The 22,020-nt window shown below is 53.4% G+C and overlaps 1 protein-coding gene across 1 annotated transcript in view; it reads right to left on the reverse strand.

Moving 5' to 3' along the window:
* Window positions 1-1,863: 1,863 nt before the first annotated feature.
* Window positions 1,864-22,020, reverse strand: part of Alox5 (arachidonate 5-lipoxygenase) — a 39,337-nt gene continuing 19,180 nt past the window's right edge. The window contains 11 exon segments of the mRNA XM_042696525.1: window positions 1,864-2,522; window positions 2,749-2,919; window positions 3,450-3,550; window positions 3,885-4,006; window positions 4,113-4,279; window positions 4,281-4,292; window positions 5,127-5,213; window positions 5,697-5,900; window positions 10,310-10,456; window positions 14,455-14,627; window positions 15,693-15,799. Of these exon segments, the coding sequence (XP_042552459.1) occupies window positions 2,343-2,522; window positions 2,749-2,919; window positions 3,450-3,550; window positions 3,885-4,006; window positions 4,113-4,279; window positions 4,281-4,292; window positions 5,127-5,213; window positions 5,697-5,900; window positions 10,310-10,456; window positions 14,455-14,627; window positions 15,693-15,799 (1,471 nt within the window). The 3' untranslated portion in view covers window positions 1,864-2,342.

Consider the following 22,020-nt stretch of genomic DNA (forward strand, 5'->3'; position numbering starts at 1 on the left):
GAGTTTTGCTAAGAGTGCTTTCCTGAACCTGCAGGCCGGGGACCTTCTCTCTAGGTTCCTGTAGCTTATATGTCAGGAAAGAATTAGTAGTTTCCTACTGGTGTGTTTTCTTCAGCCTTCAGACCCGGGACTTGGGGATGTCCAGAGGGCCAAAGGATGGACAGACTCATGTCCCCAGGAAGCCAGCCTCACATTCAGGGAGTGTCTGGAAGCCACGTCTGGCAGCCAGGGCAGTTGATTGACATTGACTACAGCCCAGCTGAGTAAGAGAAACCAGGGAAACCTGTTAGGGTTCTGGTGACCGCTCCCCAGGCTGTTTCCTGCCTGTGTAAAAGTTCCAGGAGGGATAGCAGCGCCACTGGTCCTCAGATAATGGATGTCCACATGCACAGTCCCTCAGACTGTGGTACTCAGAGACTCTGGGTACTCCAGAGCTGAGGTGGCTGGAAGTGAGGCTGTTCACATGAGCAGAGGGTTTGTCCATGCCAGGCTGCCTGTCCTTGGGGGCTAAGTGACAAGGGCCTCCATAAAGTGGACTTTGCCCAGAAAGCCTCGGGACCTGTTGAGGAAGGTCAGTGTGCGGGGCTGAGTGGAGGCCAGGGTGCTCCTAGGCCTGCATTCCCAGTTGGGAATAATGGAAGAGAATGAGAAAGCCACTCCTGCAGGAATTTGAGAGTGATTTGGATGCTTGATGAGTTTGAAGACACGCCAGGTGTGGGCCAAACTTAGTACAGAAAAGCTTCAGGCACTGCCCCTGACACCAGTGAGGGTGGGTCTGCCACAGGGCTCCTTTTCTGTCAGGCCCTGTCATACAGGGCAGCAAACTACTCAAAAGCAGCTTCCTGAAGCCAGGCATTTGTGGCCTGCACCTGTAATCCTAGCTACTCAGGAGGCTGAGATCTGAGGACCATGGTTTAAACCCAGCCCAGTTGTGAAACTCTTCCAACTAACTGCCAAAAAGCCAAAAGTGAGGCTGTGTAGCTCAACTGGTAGAGTGCCTGAACAAAAAGCTCAGGGACCGTGCTCAGGAATAGCACCAAAAACAAACATTATTTTTGGTACTGGTCCTGGGGCTTGAATTCAGAGCATTACATACTTGTTTGGCTTTTTTATATTATTATTAAGGCTGGTGTTCTACCACTTGTGCCACACACTCCACTTCTAGCTTTCTTCTGGTTAACTGAAGATAAAGAGTCTCACAGACTTTTTACCTAGCTGAGCAGAATTTAAACCACAATCTTTACATCTCAGTCTCCTGAGTAGCTGGGATTACAGGCAAGAGCCACAATCACCTGGCTGCTTCCTATTTTTTGGGTCTGGTTGTGGGGCCTGAACTCTGGGTCTGGGCGCTGTCCCTCAGCTCTTCAGCTTCAGGCTAGTGCTCTACCCCTTGAGCCACAGTGCCACTTCCAGCTTTTTTTTTTTCTTTTTGTTTATGTGGTGCTGAGGAATCGAACCCAGGGCCTCAGGCATGCAAGGCAGGCTGCTTCCTATTTTTGTAACTAAAACAGTGTCCATTTAGTTAAGAATCTCTTTGGATCCTTTTCCTGTTACAGTGGCAAAGTTAGATAAGAGGACATGCATGTGCACATGTGTGTGCATGCGCACACACGTACACACATACACCTCTGCAAACCCTGACTCAGGAGAAAACAAGTGTCTAGCTCCTAGAACAGTATCTGAAGTTTGTCAGCTAGATGGGGGATTTCACACAGAAGGCAACGACAGACATCTGACAAAACTGTGGAGAGAGGCAAGCTCTAGCTGGCCAGCAGAGGTGGTAGCATTTGGATGGTATGTTTGAGAGGAGCAGGAGCAGTAGGATGAGGGACTTTCATCAGGTTTGGGCAGGGAGACTTTGACTCAGATAGAATCTGGCTTTATTTTTGGTGGTGACCGGAGTTTAGAGAATGTGGAACAAGACTTATGAACTTTATTTTTGTGACAACCAAAAGTTAATTCACAAGTATGTCTTTGGACACTGGCCGCATGCAAGAAATGGAATTAACTGTGACTAGCACAAGTAATCGATGTGCCCAGTAGCAGACCTGGACATCCGAACCAGCTGCTGTGCTGGCCAGAAGTGCTAAGCTGGGCGTGGAGGGGCCTTGCTCTAACCCTTGCTGCTGTGTGAAGGAAGGCCCCTGGCAATGCCTTCACAGTTCAATCACTAACAGTGGAGGAATAAACATGAAAACGCACTGAAGCCTTGCTATAATGTGACTCATCCGAGAGTGGTTTGATACCAGGCAGCCCGGGGCCTGAGCTCGGGCTCGCAGCTCCGAGGCAGGTTGGAAGCTGGCAGGGCAGTTTGCTTTGTCGGCCAGATGGGTGTAGGTGGCTCAAACGGCCACACTGTTGGGGATGCGGTCTGGAGACAAGTAGTAATAAGGCAGCTTTTTGTTCTTGTTGCGTTCGGCAATCACACTGACGATGGCCTCCAGGCTCTTGCGGAATCGAGCCATGGCCTCCTTTACCGGCTTCTCGATGAAATGCTCCTCGGGGTACATGCCCAGGAAGAGCTGAGGGCCCAGACACCACACACAGGCAGGTCAGTGCACGATGACCTTCACACTGCGTTCCCTCCCTTAACCCAGAGCCTGGTGCCCCGCCACCACCTCTCCTTGGGTAGAGAGGGAGGTGACGTCTACTCTCCATCCCTGGCTGCAGGTGTCCAGAGAGAGCCGACGAGATTGTGGGATGGGTTAAACATGGGTGAGCTGTGTCCCTCACCTTGCCGGGTCTCACCTCATTTTCCTGAAACTGACTCAGCGCCCACACAGCGCCCAGATGCCAGCAGGAGCGGCCGCGGTCCGGCAGCGTGTCCACAATCTGCTCGATGGTCACCACGCCCTTGGCGGTGGGCGGCGGGGCCCGCATGGTTGGGGGAGCATTGGGGATCCAGGAGCACCAGTCGTACTGTGGGAACAGTGCCGACCCAGTGGGCGCCCGTAGCCACCAGTCCAGCCCACTAGCCCACCACACCCGCCTGACCAGGGGGAAGCTGGCCAGGCCGCCCCAGCCCCTGACCCGCCCCTTGACCCGCCCAGGACACCGCCCATCTCCTAAGGCCGCACCTTGCCTCCCCGCTGGCCCCGCCCACCCCACCCAGGGCCCCGCCCTCTCACGGCCCGCCCCTCCTCGAGGCCACACCTTGCCTCCCCGCTGGCTCCGCCCATCCCGCCCCGGGCCCCGCCCTCTCACAGCCCGCCCCTCCTCGAGGCCTCACCCTGCCTCCCCGCTGGCCCCTCCCACCCCGCCCAGGGCCCCGCCCTCTCACGGCCCGCCCCTCCTCGAGGCCCCGCCCACTCCGCCCCGGGCCCCGCCCTGTCACGTCCCCTCCCCTCTCCTCTCTGCGCACCGCAGAGTGGACCCCAGGCCTACAGGCCGCCCCGGGGGACCAGTGACCCGCGGTCCGGGGACCCGGAGGACTGCCCCGCCCGGCACACCTGGCCGAAATTCACTGCCGCGTGCTGGGCAGAAGCCGTGAAGATGACCACGGTGAGGTACTCGGACAGCTTCTCCCGGCTCCTGATGGACTTGGGGAAGCCTAGGGAGGGGCAGCGGGCGTGAGCCCCCAGGGGGAGACGCCTGACCGGCCCCCTCACACCCTTCCCCGGCCCGTTCCCCAACGCCGCCCCATCCCCCATCCCCCGACCCCGGCCAGGGCTGGAGAACCCCGACTCCCGACCCCCGACCCCGGCCAGGGCTGGAGAACCCCGACCCCCGACCCCCGACCCCGGCCAGGGCTGGAGAACCCCGACCCCCACCCCCGACCCCGGCCAGGGCTGGAGAACCCCGACCCCGACCCCCAACCCCGGCCAGGGCTGGAGAACCCCGACCCCGACCCGAGGGCGCAGCCGCTCCCACGAGCTCGCCCCTACCTGAAGCCTTCCTGCCCCGCATGCCGTACACGTAGACGTCCCTCACAAAGTCCTGCAGCTCCTGATCCTCTTCCACTACCTGGTCACTCTCGTAGTAGATGCCCACCACCTCGGCGGTGAACCTGGCCGGCGAGCCCCCGGGAGTGTGTGTGCGTGCGGGGCTTCCCCCAGCGCCCTGCCCCCCGGCCCCCGCACCGGCCCTCCCCGGCCCGCAGCTCCCGCACTCACGTCAGGATGGCCTCCCACACCAGCAGCCCGTCGTCGCGGTAGAAGTAGTAGGGGATGTCCTGGGCGCTGTCCATGCCCCGGGCCTTGATGGCCTCGGGGAAGCACAGGGAGGCGTAGGTCACGTCCTTCATGGCGCGCTGCACCAGCTGCACGTGCCCGCCGCCCCCCGGTGGCGTTGGCCTGCGAGGAAGGGAGAGCTCCGAACCAGGCCAGCTCCCTCCTATCCGTCCAACCCCTGCCTTCCTTGAATCCTGGGAAAGCTGGGGGCCTGGACCCAGAGGGACCGCCAGTGCCCTGCCAGGTGACAGCGACGTCTATCCCCACAGGCCAAGGCCCCCAGCACCATGATGACAGCCAGGAGCAACCCGACCCAGTGTCAGGGCCAGGGTCACAGCTGCTCAGCTGCAGGAGGGAGGGTCAGCTCCCACTTGGGACTCCCCAGCCCCTCTGGGGTGCTCGCTCCGTGTTAAGAAATGAGTCAGCAGGATTACAATCCTAGTTACCTAGGAGGTTGAGATCTGAGGATAGCAGTTCAAAGCCAGTCCAGGCAAGGAAGTGAGACTCTTACCTCCAATTAATCACCAAAAATCCACAGGTGGAGCTGTGGTGCAAGTGGTAGAGCCCTTGTCTTGAGCAAAAAAGCTTGAGGACAACACCCAAGTGCAAGCCCCAGGGCTGGCACACAAAAGTGGGTCAGAAACAGAGAGAGACAAGAAAGGCACCCAGCGCTGTGCTCAGCCACTGAGCAGCTCCCAGGCAGGAAGCCAGGGTGCAGCAGCATGGAAGGGCAAGCGGGTCTCCCTGTGTGCAGGTCAGTGGGCCATGAAGGAGGGAAGAGTGGGCAGAGGTTTCAGCTGAGAGGCTGAAGGAGGACATGTGCCAGGAGGGAGACCTTGGTGGTACCCTGGCTTGCACTGGCTAGTGGATGGAGCCAAAGCTGCCCACTTCCCAGGCCACTGCCTGGGGCCTGGCCTGAGATGCCCATCTAGGCCCCATGGGAGGGAGGGTACCCACCTTGTCAAAGAGGCCATACTCGCAGATGAGCTGCTCCCGGGCCTTGGTGTTGATGGCGATGGTGAACCTCACGTGTGCCACCAGCAGCTGGGCAGGAGAGAAGGACATCAGAGACCTGGGGACTCGCAGCACCCCACCCAGCCCAGGTGCCGGGGACAGAATTGGCACCATCTGCCTAGTACTTAACTAGGTGCCTGTCATGCTTTAAGCTCTCTGAACTTGACACTTTTCTCCTGATCATTTTCCTAGAAGGCTAGGATACTATTTTCACCTGTTTTACAGATGAGGAAACTGAGGCACTGAGGTATTTTCAGCCATCAGGTACTCCAACCATCAGTGCTAGCAGCATTTCACCTGCCTTCCCAGCTAGCCAGGCTCTGGCCCCGGCCCCCAGCCTGGCCCCATGTCCTGCAGCACCATTAGGCTCCCCAGTACTTTGTTCCTTAGGGAGACAGTGCTGCCTCTCCAGGGTCTGTGTGCTGCTTGCTCCAGCCACTGTCCCTTGCAGGGATGTCCCCCCTCCCAGGTGTCATCCACACCGCTGCAAGTGGAACAGTGCCTGGCTCTTACCTTGAAAATGGGATGCACGGCAGGCAGCTGGCGGTACATGGCAATACCAAACACCTCTGACACAAGATGCGTGCGCAGGAGGTGGGTGATAGTCTGGTGGATGTGGAAGTCACTGGAACGCACCCAAATTTTCGCCAAAAGCCAGTCGTATTTTGCATCGGAAGGGAGAAAAATGGGGTTCTCCTCGCCTGGGATTTGGTTGAGCTGCATTGTTGAAGCAAGAAAACATCTGGTTGGATTTTGCTCAAGACTATTGCTGCAAACCTCGCCTCTCAGAAAATTCCAAAGAACCAGAACATCTTCACAAGTTGCTTGCAGGTCACTAGAAGAGCAAGGAGGGTGGCTGGACACCTGGGGTTCCAGGGGTGAGTGTTCCCTGTTCATACACAACCTGCACAGCCCCAGAGGAGCACAGCCTAACTGGGGACGGGGACCCCTTATATGTGGACAACTGTCCCTCACTGGCTTGCTATAACTGCCCACAGAGGGGTCACGAGGAGTGGCCAGTGGAGGTAGACCTGACCCTGCTTTCTCACCCCTCCCTCCCTCCTGCCTCCTCCCCTCCTGCCCCTCCTCCTCTCCCCTCCTGCCCTTCCTCCTCCACCGCCTGCCCCTCCTCCTCTCCCGCAATGAGCGTCTCCTGTGCAAGGGGCTGCAGGCCCAGGCTGGAGGGTGAAGCAGTGACCAGCTCCCCCTCTCCAGTTCCACTCTTTACTACCACTGAGGGGACTTGCTGCTCTGAAATACAAATAGTGTGGTGGGGATGACACTAAGACATCCCTTAATACACTAGCACCAGCGCTACGCCTTCCATCAGGCAAGGACCTGACACTTCAGGAGACCCAGGGGCAAAGAGCAGCTTGCCAGCAGCAGCTGCAGCCAGAGTGCTGGGAAGGGCAGTTGGGGCCTTGGGGGCTTGGTATAGCAGGTAGCTTGAGCAGAGACAGAGAGTCGCCTGCCTCAGAAGCAGACTTAGCTGTGTCCCCTGAGTTATTTGGAAGGTGGCTTCCTTGTCTGTCTCTCCCTGCAAAACTGCATTGTCCAATAGAAATATATAATACAAACCACACAGGGAACTCAAAGTTTAGGAAGCCACATTTTAGTAAGTAAAAAGAACCAGGTGCTGAAGGTTCATGCCTCTAATTCTAGCAACTCAGGTGGCTGAGCTCTGAGGATCAGGGTTCGAGGCCAGCCTGAACAGGAAAGTCTATGAGACTCTTATCTTCAACTAACCACCAAAAAGCCATGGCTCAAGTAGTAAAGCACCAACTTTGAACAAAAAGTTAAGTGACAGCACCCAGGCTCTGAGTTCAAGCCCCAGTACCAGCACAAGACAACTCTTTAGGTTAATACTTCTGCTTAAATCTCAGTAGGAATGTTAGTCATTTATGCAGTGTCTGACCGGGCTGAAGGCCCAGAGAAAGAAATAGCTTGACAGATGTCTGTCAGTGTTTACATCAGCCCGTTCCAGCTCTCCCCCATCCTAAACCGGTAGTCACCTTGGGTTTCTGCAGAGCCTTACAGACAAACCCCCCATAGTGAGATCACCCCGTCCTCTCGTGGCAGCCTGGATGTCTCTTCCAGCAATGATTTTTGGGGCCACCTTGCAGGACTAGAACTGAGGTGATGACTGGTCAGACCATATATGCTTTGACCAAGGCTGATGATTATTTATTTAAAGCATTTTTGTTGTAAAGGTGATGCACAGAGGGGACCACGGCTCTCCCACTCCAATTCTTCCCTAGTTAAAGGCGATGCACATGTTGGTACCATGAAGATGGCTTCAAACGCCGGATTTCTATCTTCCTGGCATAGCTAGGTTCTTCTTCTTCTCCCTGCCTTTTCATGGCTACCTGTTTGCATTCTCTGGGGCAAACAGCCAAAGAATGTTGGAATCTCGGAGTCAGGCCTCTTGTGTAAGGCTCTGCTGACAGTGCCAGACCTAACTCCCTCCCACCCCAGCCCCTCAACCCTGTCACCATCCATTCTAGACTCCTGAGCCTCCACAGCAAGCCCTGCCCAGGTGCTGGCCCAGGGTTTGAAGTATTTAAACTACTGTTGCTGAGAAGCACTGACTACTCGCTTGGGCCTGTGAATGAGTTAATGACAAGCAGGATCAAAGCTAGGCCCCCAGCCCCCTGTGCCTCTGTGTCCTTTGAGCTAAGCCTTCCTCTCCTCCAGTCACTGCCCACACCCTGGGCTCCAGGAAGGACAAGATTTATCATTGATCACTTCTTACAAAGAGGGGTAAAGGAAACTGCCCCTCAAACCACAGCAATACCTTCCTCTTACCATTTTGTGACAACAGGTCAAACTGCTCCAAAGAAAGAATAGCCAGGGGTTGGAAGTGTGGCTCCGTGGGTAGAGCAATAGCCAATGAGCAAAGCACCAGGTACTGAGTTCCAGTCCCAGTTTCACAAAAAAAAAAAAAGAAAAGGAAAGAAAGAGAGAAAGACAGAAAATTGTAAAAAAGAGAATAGCCAAGAGCTCAGAACAAGCAGGTGACACAGGTGACACAGGACAGACATGCACTCAGCAGCCCTGCCAGGATGACACCTTCTAACTTTTGAGCCTCTGAGGACAAGGACTGGAGACCGTGGCCAGCCAGGCCAGGCTGGTGTCTAGGACTGGGTAGACATTAGGCACACCTTCACCCGCCTGCCTCAGCTTTTGTGTTTGTATCCTAAAAGATGGCTAACGATGAGCTGCAATGCTGTCTTTAATAAACATCCTTTTTTTATCCTTTACCTTGTCTTCCTTCTTTCTTTCTTCCCCCCCTTCCTCTTTCCCTCCATCCTTCCCTTCCTTCCTTGTGCCAATACTGCTTGAACTTAGAGCCTGGGCGCTTTTCCTTAACTTTTTCACTCAAGGCCGGTGCTCTACACTTGAGCCACACTGCTACATCCAGATTTTTGGAAATAAGAGTACCACAGACTTTCTTGCCTCAGCTGGCTTTGAACCCAAATCCTCAGATCTCAGTCTCCTGAGTAGCTAGGATTACAGGTGTGAGCCACCAGCACCTGGCCCACCATGTCTCTATTTGGTGTCTAGGGTGGGTGACATGTGATACCCGAGGAGTTTGAGGCCTGGGGTTTCAGTCCTGCAGAGCGTACCACTTTCTTATTTCAGCCTACCTCTTAGGTCTCATGGTTTAATGGGCATTTCTGTGACAGCTAGTGAAGTGGAAGATTTTTTCCATGTGCAGCTTGATTATCCACTTATATTTCTTTTACCAGGAGCCTGGTTGTACCATTTGCCCAGGTATGTCATCTTTCCCTTGTCAGCAAGCAGGAGCTCTTAGGTTGTAGTGACGTCTTTGGCTCAGTTTCTGCTGGTGGCTTTGCAAGTGATGCAAACACATCCTGATGTTAAGCACATCACATAACCAGCCTTTCCTCTCAGTACTCCTTCCTTCCTTGTTTTACTTTCAAAGTCCCCTTAGCCCAACATTCTTGTTTATCTTTATTGTTTTATTTTGGTACTCAGCAGGGCAGAGGGGTGCAGTTTGGCTTTTCCTTACTACAGTGGTGGTGTGATAGACCATCAGATCCCACTGTGTGGCCACCTCATCATCAAACCCCTGTGCTGTCACCTAATCATGTCCCCCCACCCCCCACAAGGGACCTTCTATTCTTCACCACAGGGGTCTCCTTGACCCCCTCAACTGTCTGCCCACCCCCAACTCCAGGGGCTAGAATATAGCTCAGGGTATTGAGTCTTTGTGTGAGCTGGCCTCAAACGGAGACCCTTTTGTTACCCTTCCTGAGTAGCTGGGATTACAGGCATTCACCACCCAGACCAGCGAATTTTCTCATATAAATTTGAAGGGTGGCAAGGGAGTGTGATACTGGGCTTTTGAACTTAGGGTTTTTCACTTTCTAGACAAAAACTCTGCCTCTTAAGCATGACCTAAGCTCTTTTTACTTTAATAATTTTCAGATAGGTTCGATGGCCTTTTCCCAGGGGCTGGCCTTGGCCTTGTTTATTGAGTTTTTGGCAAGGCTGGTTTGCAGCCACACTTCTGATACGTGCCCTTCAGGTTGCTGGAGTTAAGGTGTCCACCACCACACCAGTTTTTTCTTGGTTGTTGAGACAGAATCTTTTGAACATTTTTGACTGGGCTGACTTTGAACTGTGAGCCTCAGCCTTCTGAGTAGCTAGGATTGCAAGCATGAGCTACCATACCCAGCTCAAGTATCTCCACTAAACTCTGCTTGGTGGTAATCATGATTTGCACTGCTTCGTCCTCTTTGGTAGTATTATTTTAATAATGCAATTCCAGGGATTGAGCCCTGGGACTTTAAGGACTAGGCACTTGAGCCACACTCCTCGATAGTACTGAGTGTGATTCAGGTCTTGGATGCTGTGCCTGAGCTATTTTGCTTGAGCCTAGTGCTCTACCACTTGACCCATAGCCCCATTTCTGGCTTTTTGGTGGTTAGTTGGAGATAAGAGTCCCATGGACCTTCTTGCATGGGCTAGCTTTGAACCATGGTCCTCAGATCTCAACCTCCTGAATAGCTAGGATTACAGGCGTAAGCCACCAGCACCCAGCTAAATTTTGCTTTTGAGACAGGGTCTTGCAATCTCAGGGGCTGGGGAGGGGGGCCTACCTGGATGGCAATGGGGACGATCTTGTTGGCCAGGTTTTTGTAGAGCAGGCAAATGGGTGCTGCCAGGAACTGGTGTGTGCAGGGGTCAGTCTTGTTGGCATCAATGCCATCCAACAGCTCATAGTCCACTACAAAAATGTTCCCTTCCTGCAGGAGAGAAATGGCTTCAAGTTACTTTCAACAGAGATGAACCCAAGTCAGGGCCTGTGAGAGCAAGAAGGCAGGGTACAAAGTAATGGCTTTGGGGGATCCCGTTCCTTCCCTGCAGCTGAGTGGAGTTAAAATGTATAAATTCAAAGCTGGGTGTGGGTGGCTCATGCCTGTAATCCTAGCTACTCAGCTGGCTAAGATCTGAAGGTCTCAGTTTGAAGTCAGCCAGGGCAGGAAAGTCCATCAGACCCTTATCTCCAATTAGCTACCCCAAAGTCAGAAGTAGAGGTGTGGCTAAGTTGGAGAGCACCAGCTTTGAGTGAAAAATCTAAGGGAGGGCACCTAGGCCCTGAGTTCAAGGCCCAGTACTGTGTGGGCACTGGCACATGCATAGGCATGTACTATGCACACGCCCAGCCAATGTAGAGTTCACTGTGCTCTAATTTAAAGGTTCACATGGAGAACTTTCACAGGTTAACTTTCACTGGCAGTAGCGAATTCACATTTTCAGGTAACCTACTTGACTCACAGGAAAGGTACTGAAAGTCCACCTAGGATGTGTGTTTAATAAGAAAGTAGATTTTGGAAGCCAGGCACCAGTGGCTTATGCCTGTAATCCTAGCTACTTGGGAAGCTGAGGTTGGGAGACTTGTGATTTGAGGCCAGTCCAGACAGAAAAGTCCATGAGACCCCATCTCCATGGAGGAAAACTGGATGTGGTGGCCTGGGACCCCAGCAACTTAGGGAAACCAAACTAGACAGATCACAGACAGGAAAGAAGACCTCATCTTGCTTGGGGGCTGGAGGTGTGGCTTAAGTGGTAGAACCAGCCTGGTAAGTGTGAGGCCCTGAGTTCAAAACCCCAGTACCACTGCCCCCCCCCCCCGGAAAAAAAAGCTTATTTGGGGTAAAATAGACATCAAACACTCCAAAGTGTTCAGCCACTGTGAGAGCCAAGGCAGGGAGAACTGGGAAGGGAAGGGGGTGCCACCTGCCGAGAAGGAAGCAGCTGCGGCACGCGGCCGGCTCTGCAGGGACAGATGAGGGAGGGATCGCGGGGTTCGCACGCTCCCGTCTGGTCTGAGGCTGGAGACTGGGCACCAGGCCAAAGCTCAGGGATGCGCGCCCCTTCTGGAGCTGGGAATTCCCTCACCGCAGCGGCGCCCTGGGGCGCTGCATGCAGCGTCCGCCAGAGGGCGCGCGCGGCTGGAGCGCGGGGTCCGCGGGGTGGGGCCGCGGGGTGGGGGACCGCGCGGTGGGGTGGCCTTGCTGAGCCACCCCAGGCTGCTGGTGGCTGCGTGTTCACACAGCTACGCTGCACAGCACTGTGCAGACCCGGCGCGCCGGGGTGCCCCGCAGAACAGGGGCTTCACCCAGGCACGAAGGAGCTCCCTGTGAAACGGGGTCGCTCCCGCTCCCAACGCAGGGGCCGGGCTGCAGAGCTTTGGGGGCGCGGGGTCGGAGGGACCAGCGGGGATTTCAGGCCCTGAAGGAAGGGCTACTGCTTGAGCCATGAATCCTCTGCCCTGGTCTGGTCAGTGTGATGAGGGCCGGCCATGAGCGCCAGGAGCCCCGGCCTGGGAACCCTAGGCTTCTTATGGCCTTTCATCCTTCTGGAAAAGGAGGGTCCTATACATCTCAGCTTTGACTTTCTGGGCTACAGCTTTCTGGCCCATCTAGGGTCTGTGTGTGTGCATCTCTGGGCCTGCCTGCCTGCCTCCTTCCCTCCTCTTTCTCTCCTCCTCTCTCCCCTTCCCTCCCTTCTTCCCTCCTCTTCCCTCCCTTCTCCTCCCTTTCTCCTTTCCCTTCTCCCCCCTCCCCCTGCTGTTGCTGAGCCTTGAGCTCAGGCTTGAGTATTGCCCCTTAGCATTCTTGTTCAAGGCTGATGCTCTACCACTTGAGCCACAGCTCCACTTCTGGTCTTTTGGGGTAGTTAATTGAAGATAAGAATCTCACAGACAATCCTGTGAAGGATCCAAAAGACAGGCTTTGCACTGCAATCCTCAGATCTCAGCCTTCTGAGTAGCTAGGATTACTGGCGCCCAGCCCTGGTCCTCTCTTGTTCAGCATGTTCCATTTTCCTGCCAGTGAGGTTGGTTCCAGGATGTCGGGACTCAAGCTGGTCCATGAGGGCTGGCCCCCAAGATCCCTGTTGGGAAGTAGGGTCTGACTTTCTCCTGGGTGGTCTTTGTTAAGTGGGTGGAAGGAAGGTAAGTTTCTCTTTACATAAGGAGATGCTCCTTTGGAAATGGACACTGTGACAGCACCCTGGGCCAACTCTGTGTGAGCCAGGGAGCCCACAGTGCTGTGTAAATTCCTTGGGTTAAGCCAGATTTACTTGATTTTTGTGATTTGGAATAAAAGAAACGCAACAGAAGGAAAGTAATCTTGAAGAGCTCTGACAGTAACTCAGAACCAACAAATGGAATATAAAGTTGTGTCAAAAAAAAAAAAAAAAGCACAAGCTGGGCGCGGGTGGCTCACGCCTGTAATCCTAGCTACTCAGGAGGCTGAGATCTGAGGATCGCCATTCAAAGCCAGCCCGGGCAGGAGAGACTGTGAGACTCCTATCTCCAATAAACCACCAGAAAACCGGAAGTGGCGCTGTAGCTCAAGTGGTAGAGCGCTTGCCTTGAGCTGAAGAGCTGAGGGACAGCGCCCAGGCCCAGAGTTCAAGCCCCACGACCGACAAAAAAAAAAAAAAAAAAAAAAGCACACCCCCATCAATAGAAATCCTCTGTTCATGGTTCAAAACGAATTGTACAGAAAAAGATGAAAAACAAAATAGTTCTGGGCCTCTCAGTGGTGCATGCCTAGCATGCATGAGGCCCAGGTTCCATTTCCAGCAAGACAAAACCAAACCAAAACAAGACAGAATAATTCAGGAGTTGTGTAGGCCACATGCATACTATGAATTGCTAGAAGCTGCCAGACAGGTGACAGGAATGCCAGAGGGACTTAAGGACTGCCCTGCTGTGGGAAGTGAGACAGTGTAAGAGGCAGTGTGTTTGCCCAAGAGTCTAGTCACCGTCACCAGTGGCTCCGATGATCAGGCAATTGCCTCATGATCAAGACCACAGGTGGACATCAAAACCATGGAAAGAGTGGGGTAGGTCAACGAGGAATGGCCTCACAGCCATGGAGGAAGCAGAGGCTGGGGGGGGCGGGGAGGAGGCGGGGGATGTCAGGGCAGGGGGTCAAACGGGAACCTGAGTTGGGCAGATGATTTGCTCTGCTCCTTTCAATTCCAGAATGTTCACCTTTTTTTTTAAGTGTGTGTGTGTGTGTGTGTGTGTGTGTGCGCGCGTGCGCACATGCACGGCGCATGCCAGTCCTGAGGCTTGAACTCAGAGCCAGGGCACTGTCTCTGAGCTGTTTTTGCTCAAGGCTGGTGCTCTACCACTTGAGCCACAGCTCTCCTTCTGGCCTTTTTGGTGGTTAATTAGAGATAAAAATCCCATGGACTTAACTGCCCAGGGCTGATTCGGGACTACAATCCTCAGATCTCTACTTTCTGAGTAGCTAGGATCACAGGTCTGATTCTTTAATATTTGTATGATTCTTTAATATTTGAAATCTCTAGCTACTAAAGCAGCTCTCAGATTTCCAACAATTAAATCTATAGCAGGACACTGCTGTGTGCCTGTCATCACAATCCAAGGTCCTGGGGTCTGGGCAGGATTACAGGGCCTTCCAGGATGGGGCTGGAGAAGCGCCCTCCACGGGGAGGGCAGGGTATGGAGGTGCTCACTTTAGTAGCTAGCTGAGCATGTACGACAGGGTGACCAGAGAACGTCACCACTAATTAGAAAGTAACATTTTCTGTTTGCTGTTCTAGTTTTCTTCTCACACAAAGCCTGCTTCTTTTTCCCATTTCTCAACCTCGACCAAACCAGTCTCAAAGCCAGCAATCAGCCAGGGTGGAGAGAGAGAGCGCGCTGTCTGGGGATAAACCTGGTCGGGCCCCAGTGTCCTCCCCAGCTGAGAGCTCCTACCTGGACCTCCTGTTCCAAGCTGAGCTGCCGCTCTAGGCTGCACTCCACCATCTCTGTGGTCACTGGGAGCTTTGCAGGGAGCTGGGTGCAGCGCTGGATCAGCACGGGGTTGCAGCCATTCAGGAACTGATATCCGAACATGAGGTCTTCCTGCCAGTGGTTCATGACCCGCTCTGTGAGGGGAGAAGCAGGGCCCTGGGTGGAGGGTGCTGGGTCTCTGCCCTGCAGGGTACTCCTGGCCAGGCTGACCGGGTCCCTGCTGGGCTCCTTTCCTAAGTCCCTGCTAGGTTCCCTTTCCTGAGTCCCCATTGCACCTCCACTCACCTGCTTTGTCCTCCTGCTGGGTCAGGGACTGGGTCAGACAGTGGCACCACGTCGCCCTCCCTGAGCTGGCCCTTAGTGTCCCACAAAACCCTCCCTCAAGACCCCAGGTCTGTTAGCCTGGCAGGGAGGGAGAAGTAGGGACTGGAGGGAGGAGAGTCCCATGGAGGACTTTGCAAGATCATTTTTATGTGGATTTCTTTACCCAACCAGCTCTGTCTCCTAACGGCCTGTCACGATCTTCCATTCAATCTGCACTCACTGCCATGCCATAGTCTACCTGAACACAGCCTGGCCAAAGAACCTCAATTTTTGGTGTGTGTCAGTCCAGGGATTTGAACAGGGCCCTTTAGCTCAAGGCTAGGACACTACCACTTGAATCACAGCTCCACTTCTGGCTTTTTGGTGCCTCATTGGAGACAACAGTCTCATAGACTTTCTTGCTCAGGCTGGCTTTGAACCATGATCCTTAAATCTCAGCCTCCAGAAGAGCTAGGATGACAGGTATGAGCCACTGATGCCCAGCCCAACATTGTTTTATAGTAACTGCTGAAATAAAACCAGTGAGTCCTCCCTTTTCTGTGTCCAGAAGCACCATGGTTAGATTGTTTGTGTAAAGAAAAAGTTGTGGAAGTTTTAAGACTAATGATGAGCTTGTTAGTGCTCAAGCTTGAGCATCCACGGAGGAAAATCCACAGGGCATGAAGGTGACCATGCGAGGTCACCTGCATGTCCACAGAGATACCATCCTGGGTGGCATGGAGGTAGTGAGGCCTGGCCAGCGAGGCCCGGGCAACAAGACCTTAGAGCCACCTGGACCTCGTGCAGCAGAGCCTAGCGAGATGAAACAGCCCTGCCAACTCCCCGGCACATCTGGGGGAGGAAAATGGCATGCCAGGAGCTCTCAACGCACTCACCAGAGATAGTGTTGCTGATCTTGACGAAGATTTTCTCAAAGTCAGCGAAATCATGCCAAGAAGACTGGAACATGTGCATGAAGCGGTTGATAAACAGGTTCTCCATCCTGCAGACCAGGGGGTGGGTCATTGCTGCCCCCTACAGGGGCCTCGTGACACCCCAGCTAGCCTCCAACCAAGACTCAGTGCAGAGACATGAGTCCCACCCTCTCCAGCTCATTCATCCATTCACCACACATTCATTCATTCATTCATTCAGCATCTGCTGTTCTCACTTGGTACCCATTCCAGAAGGAGCCTGCAGGGATGGGGCATCCACCTCCTGTGGCAGGACGAGAGGCCCAGATTTGGGAGGGAAAGATTGATTTTAGTGGGAATGAACTTGCATTTATTTACTTTCTGCCTAACCTCAGTCCTACACTTGGTGCTCAGGAGCACGGAAATTCAAAAGCTCATTACATAACGTAGCAACATAGAAACCCCAAGTAGGAGCTTGCAAATTAACAGAAGTGAGACGCTAGTGAATGAGTAATCCTCTGGGGGCTTCCTGGAGGAGGAGGCTGGGTGTGGGACGCACCCAGGAAGGTGGAGGAGGGCAAGAAAACCTTCCCTGGCTTCTTACATAACCCAAGCAGGGTGCAAGACGGAGGCCAGGGAGTTCTGCCTACTTTTTGCCCTGACCTACCCTGCCTCAGTTCCTTTCTCTGTCATGCCCAGCTGAGAGGCCAGAGGACGAAGGACCCAACTTCCTCCTCTCAGGGGTGCTGCCCACCCCTTCAGCCCCACTCTCCAGAGTGGTGAGGAATGAATTCCTGTTGGAGCCCAGGTCTGGGATGGGTCGTTATAGTGACCCCTGGTGGCCGTGGCGGGCTCCCTGCATGAGCGCCCCTTCCCTCATCCATCTCTGGGTGGTGGTCCTTTTCTCAGGGGACCCCCTGCTTCCTCAGACTAGGCTATTAAGGTGTCTCGACCACGAGGCTGCCTCTGCTTCTCAATGGCAACTTAAGCGCGAACGGGAATGAGAATATGTGCCGAAGCTCGGGGGGAGCTCAGAGGGGCCTCACTGAGTGAGGTGTCCTGATGCCTGATGCAGGGGACCAGGGGTGACAGGCAGAGCCAAGGCTGAACTGGGAGGCAGCATGGAACCTGGAGGGTCCAGTGCCCTGCTGAGACTTCAGCCCTTGGTTAGTGGCCAGGTTGGACTGAGCTGCAGACACGGGGTACGTGGTCCCGGTCAGACTGGGTATCCAGGGGCCTTCCCAGCCCTTCTGGCACAACAGAATCTGAGAACAAGGACAAGAGTCCTGAGAGTGAATGTGGCTGACAGGCAGAGGTCTCAGGATGTATGTTGTCCCGGGAAGTGACCCTGTGGCCATGTGTGAGGCACTCGGGAAGAGCCACCGAGGGCAGGGGACGACTGGACAAGAAGGGACTTTGCGGGGGAGGTGTCTCCTGATCCCGCCAGGCTCAGGAGAGACCTAAGGCCCCTTTGAGTTCTTTGTAGTTCAGCAAATGTTCCCTGCTTTCGTACAGGCCACACTGAGTCCCTTAGGAAGCCAAGGAGAGAGTCCTGGGGCCATGAGGCCAGAGACCTCGTGTGTGTGGCCAGGCTATCAAGAGGTTGCATTGCTGGAGCCCAGCCTTGGTGTGAGGCCAGCTCCGTGGTGGCCACACACAGTACTCAGCAACCTGGAGGTACAAAATCACGAGGCTCAAGTCCTCAGCCTTGGGTATCTTCCACAGTTTCATGGGACGAGTGCCCTGAGCAGCAAACCTGTGGACTTGGAGGAGAAATCTCCCTTGCAGTGTGTGCTGTCCATCTGGCTGTGGAAAAGGACTCATTTCTAGGGATGCAGAATCACCCTGAGATCCTGCCCGGGTTGAGGATGGCCTAGCACCACATGGGGCCAGGACCGACCCTGGATGGGCCGATGCCATGGGGAGCTGGGTGAGCCATGGTGTACCCAAAAGGGTCTCTGACCTCAAAATAGAAGAGCTTGGAACTAGGGATGGGTATGGTAGCCCTGAGGAAGCCACAGATCCAGGAAACAGTGAGGCTGGGAGGAAAATATTTACATGTCATCTAGAGGCAAAATGTTTCTATGTATATTTAGCACCTCAAAGTGTGTGTGTGTGTGTGTGTGTGTGTGTGTATGTGTGTATGTGTGTATGTGTGTGCATGCATGCCAGTACTAGGGCTGGAATTCAGGGCCTGGGCACTGTCCCTTAGCTCATTTGCTTAAGGATGTACAACAGCCCTACTTCTGGTGTTTTGTTGGTTAATCCTTCACTGGATGTGAATAGAGATGCTTAGATCTCAGCCTCCTGAGTAGCCAATGACTGGCTCAAAGATGCTTTTTGCACAAAAGGGGACCTGTAGCCCAGACAGGGCACCTTGGTGCTTTTTCAAGTCCCTGACCACCTGACCACAGCTTTCTCCTGCAAGAAGCAGGTGGCCTGGGCTGGACCCCAGCTGTCAGCCACGGGGCAGGGCCGAGCTTCCTCTGCAACCCTGGCCTCTTTCCTTCTAGCTGCTTCTCCACTTTGTGTCCCAATCTGGGCTGGTGGGGCTGGTGGAGACAAGGCTTGCAGAGGAAGGCTGGCCTCCTTCCACACGCAGCAGATGGCTCGGAGGAAGCTGTCGTCAAGTGACCCGTAAATAGCTTGGAAGCCACAAAGTCCGGAACCAGCGGCTCAGTGCAAAGGCCTGCTGGTGACCTCAGCCACATGTTTTGGTGGTCTGAGGTAATGACAGCACAGGCTTATCCTGGGTGTGTGGTCCTCAGTCTTCAGGGACCATCAGATTCCCTGTTCTTTTCTTTTGGTCAACACTGGGGCTTGAATTCAGGGCTTGGCACCATCTTTTAGCTCATTCTGCTCAAGGCTGATGTTCTACCACTTGAATCACAGCACCACTTCCAGTTTTTTAGTGGTTAATTGGCGCTAAGAGTCTTATCAACTTTCCTGCCTACGCTGGCTTTGAACCCTGATTCTTACATCTCAACCTCCCAAATACCTGGGACTACAAGCATAGGGTTTTCAATCTCAGGGTGCCTCAAACTGGACTTCTTTCTCTCTTTGGAAAAGTTCCTTTTACTGTTTTTTTTGAGGGGAGGGAGCACTATGTGGGCTTGAACTAGGCCTATGCTTTCTAGATAGGGACTCTCCTGGTGAGCCTTTTCTCTAGCCCATTGTGATGACTAGTTCAGACAGCGTCTTGTTATGTGTACTGGATCTTTGCTTGGATCCTGATCCTCCTTTTTAGGCTAACTTAGGAGACAGGCATGTGTTGTCACTCCTGGCTTCTTCTGTTGAGATGGAGTCTCATGGACTCCTTTCCTTTTTCTTTTTGCCTGAGATGGCCAGGCACCACAACCCTCCCAATCTCAGCCAACCATGTGGCTAGGATGACAGGTGCAAACACCAGTACCCAGCACAGCTTCTTTATGAGGGGCACCCATGTTCCCCCCTACAAGTGCAATATACAACACCAAGACTGCCTTGAGCTCTCTCCTCAGCCTCTTCCCCTGTGCCTCAAATTCTGAATAAACCCCAACCTGGACATACCCCACATCTTCTCCACCCCGCAGGCTTCTGCCTGACTCACATAGGCTACCAGGTGAGACTCACCACACAGCTCTGACCCCATCACAGCCTGTCTCAGACTCTCCCCATTTCCCACTGGATGCAAGAACTCAGACTTCAGAAGCCAGCCAGGCCAAGGTGGCTGAGGAAGCATTCCAGATGCTTCCTTCCCAGGAAGCTGGCTGTGCTGTGAGCGAGGCCTCCTTGGCCTTGTGCTCCCTGGGACTTGCGTGAGCCACATGTGGCCCAGGCACCTGTCAGGAATCTGCAGGAGGGGGGTGACCTGCCACCTGGTGCTGGCAGGACAGCCCCATTCTGCCTGGTCCTGCTCTACCCAGAAGGAAGTACTTTCTCAACTTCCTTTGAAGAGGCTATCCCTTATCATCCTCACCAGCCCTGCCAGTGGGTCCCAGGCTGCATGCAGACACTGAGTACCCGGCCCCTCCCTCAAAACCACAGCAACTTTCACAACCCACTGGGCTCTGCAAGCAGGCCTGGCTGCAGCACACCTTCGCCCACTGTGCCCTGCTCGCCACAGTATCTTGTCCCATTATTAGGCCCTGTGTGCATCTGCCTGGCCAGCAGCATGGCTGGGCCTCTAAGATGTGAAAGAGATGCTTGGGTGGAGAGAAGGTCCCCCATGAGCTGCTGTCCGAGGGGCAGCTACTCTGCTGGCAGGTGATGAGGAACTAGTGCTCAGTGCTCAGGTGGGCCTGATTCTGTTACCAAGAATGCATAAAGAACCGGGTGCCGGTGGCTCATGACTGTAATCCTAGCTACTCAGGAGACTGCGATCTGAGGATCCCAGTTTGTAGTGAGCCTAGGCAGGAAAGTCCTTGAGGCTCTTATCTCCAATTAACTACCACTACTGCTACTAAAAAGTTGGAAGTGAAGCTGTGGCTCAAAGTGGTAGAGCACTAGCTCAGGGACAGTGTCCAGACCCTGAGTTCAAGCCCTAGGTGTCCCCCCCTCCACACACAATGATTGAAGATGGGTGTTGTTTGGGGAGTCTCTTCTCTGTGTCCAGGGGACTGGCCTAGGTCCTCCTATTTCAGTCTCACACCACTGACTTGGAGCTGTGGTCTCATTTTCAGGGATGACAGAGATTTGGAGATTTTTTTTTTGGGTGCCAGTCTTGAGGCTTGAACTCAGGACCTGGGTGGTGTCCCTAGCTTTTTTTGCTCCAAGCCACTGTTCTACCACTTGAGTCATAACTCTACTTCCAACTTTTTTGGATAGTTTATTGGAGATGAGTCTTAAGGACTTCTGGCCTGGTCTGGCTTCAAATCGTGATCCTCAGATCTCAGTCTCCTGAGTAGCTAGGATTACAGGTGTAAGCCACCAGCATCCAGCCATTTTGAGCCCTTAACTCCCATTTCCTGCATGTAGACCAGGAAATGTTTCTCCTTCTCCCTCCTTTAACCTGTAATATTAAAATAAATCCTTGTTAAAATTGTCACCTTGTGAGACCCCCCCCCCCTTTTTCCCCTGAAAAAAATGTCTTATTACATCTTTAAATCCTTTCCATGAGGAGCTGAACAAGCCTGGCTACTTCCCTCTTTCCCACCACTCTAACTTCTTCTTCTTCTTCTTCTTTTTTTTGGGGGGGTCTGGTCGTGGGGTCTGAACTCTGGGCCTAGGCGCTGTCCCTCAGCTCTTCAGCTCAAGGCTAGCGCTCTACCACTTGAGCCTAGCAACACTTCCAGCTTTTTTCTTTTTGCTTATGTGGTGCTGAGGAATTGAACCCAGGGCCTCAGGCATGCAAGGCAAGTGCTCTACCACTGAGCCACCTTCCCAGCCCCCACTCTAACTTCTTGTCTGATCATGTGACTCTTTTTCTTCCCCTCCTTTCCCCCATCCTCTTTTCTTTATTATTATTATTATTTCTTTTCTATTCTTTTTTGGTCTGAGACTGGGACTTAAACTTGGTAACCTGATGCTTTCACTCATTGCCTAGCACTCTACCAATTAAACTGTGCCTCTAACCCTAATTTTGATTGTTGCTGTTGTTGCTATTAAACAGGTGTGCAAAGGGGTTACAATTCCTTAATTAGGTTATGTGTATGTTGTTTTTTGGTCAAGATAATCTTTTTCCTTTGCTTCTCCTATATCCCCTTCCTACCCTCAAGTTACATAGTTCATGTTTTACATAATGCTTATTGAAATAAACTGAGAATCTCCTTTTGTGAGACACGCTGAAATGCTCTTCATGTGTGAGACACGCTGAAATGCTCTTCACGTGTGGATCTCCAGAACCTGTGGTTTTGTGTGGAAGCTCAGGAAGTCCTTGATTATTCCCCAGCAACATTCCTATCCCATCATGCACCACCCACCACCCACCATTATGAAACCAAGCTGCTCTATTCCTCATGGCTCAGCTTTTCATTCCTTGCTGCCTCTCCAGCCTTACAATTCTCTGCCCAAACTCCCCACTCGCAAAGGCCTCTGTTCTGCTTGCTGCATCCCAGTCCAGGTAAGGTCTACTCTGCTAAAGCACAGGGCCTTGCACAGCAATGCCAGCTCAGGGGAAGAGCGACACAGCACTGCCACATGCCTCCAGGGAGCCAGCTGTTACTACAGCATCCCAATCCAGATGCTTGGTTTCATTTTTCTCTTACTATTTGATCTCAGTTGCAGCAGGGAGAAAATTCCTCACAGACCTGGATTCAAATCCTAATTTTGTTGGTTTCTGACTAACTGATTTGGGGAAACATTTTTGACCCCATCCCACTGGAGCCTGTTT

The sequence above is a fragment of the Dipodomys spectabilis genome, unplaced genomic scaffold (genome assembly GCF_019054845.1).
Source record: "Dipodomys spectabilis isolate Male_0828 unplaced genomic scaffold, ASM1905484v1 ptg000207l, whole genome shotgun sequence".
Taxonomy (NCBI): Eukaryota; Metazoa; Chordata; class Mammalia; order Rodentia; family Heteromyidae; genus Dipodomys; species Dipodomys spectabilis.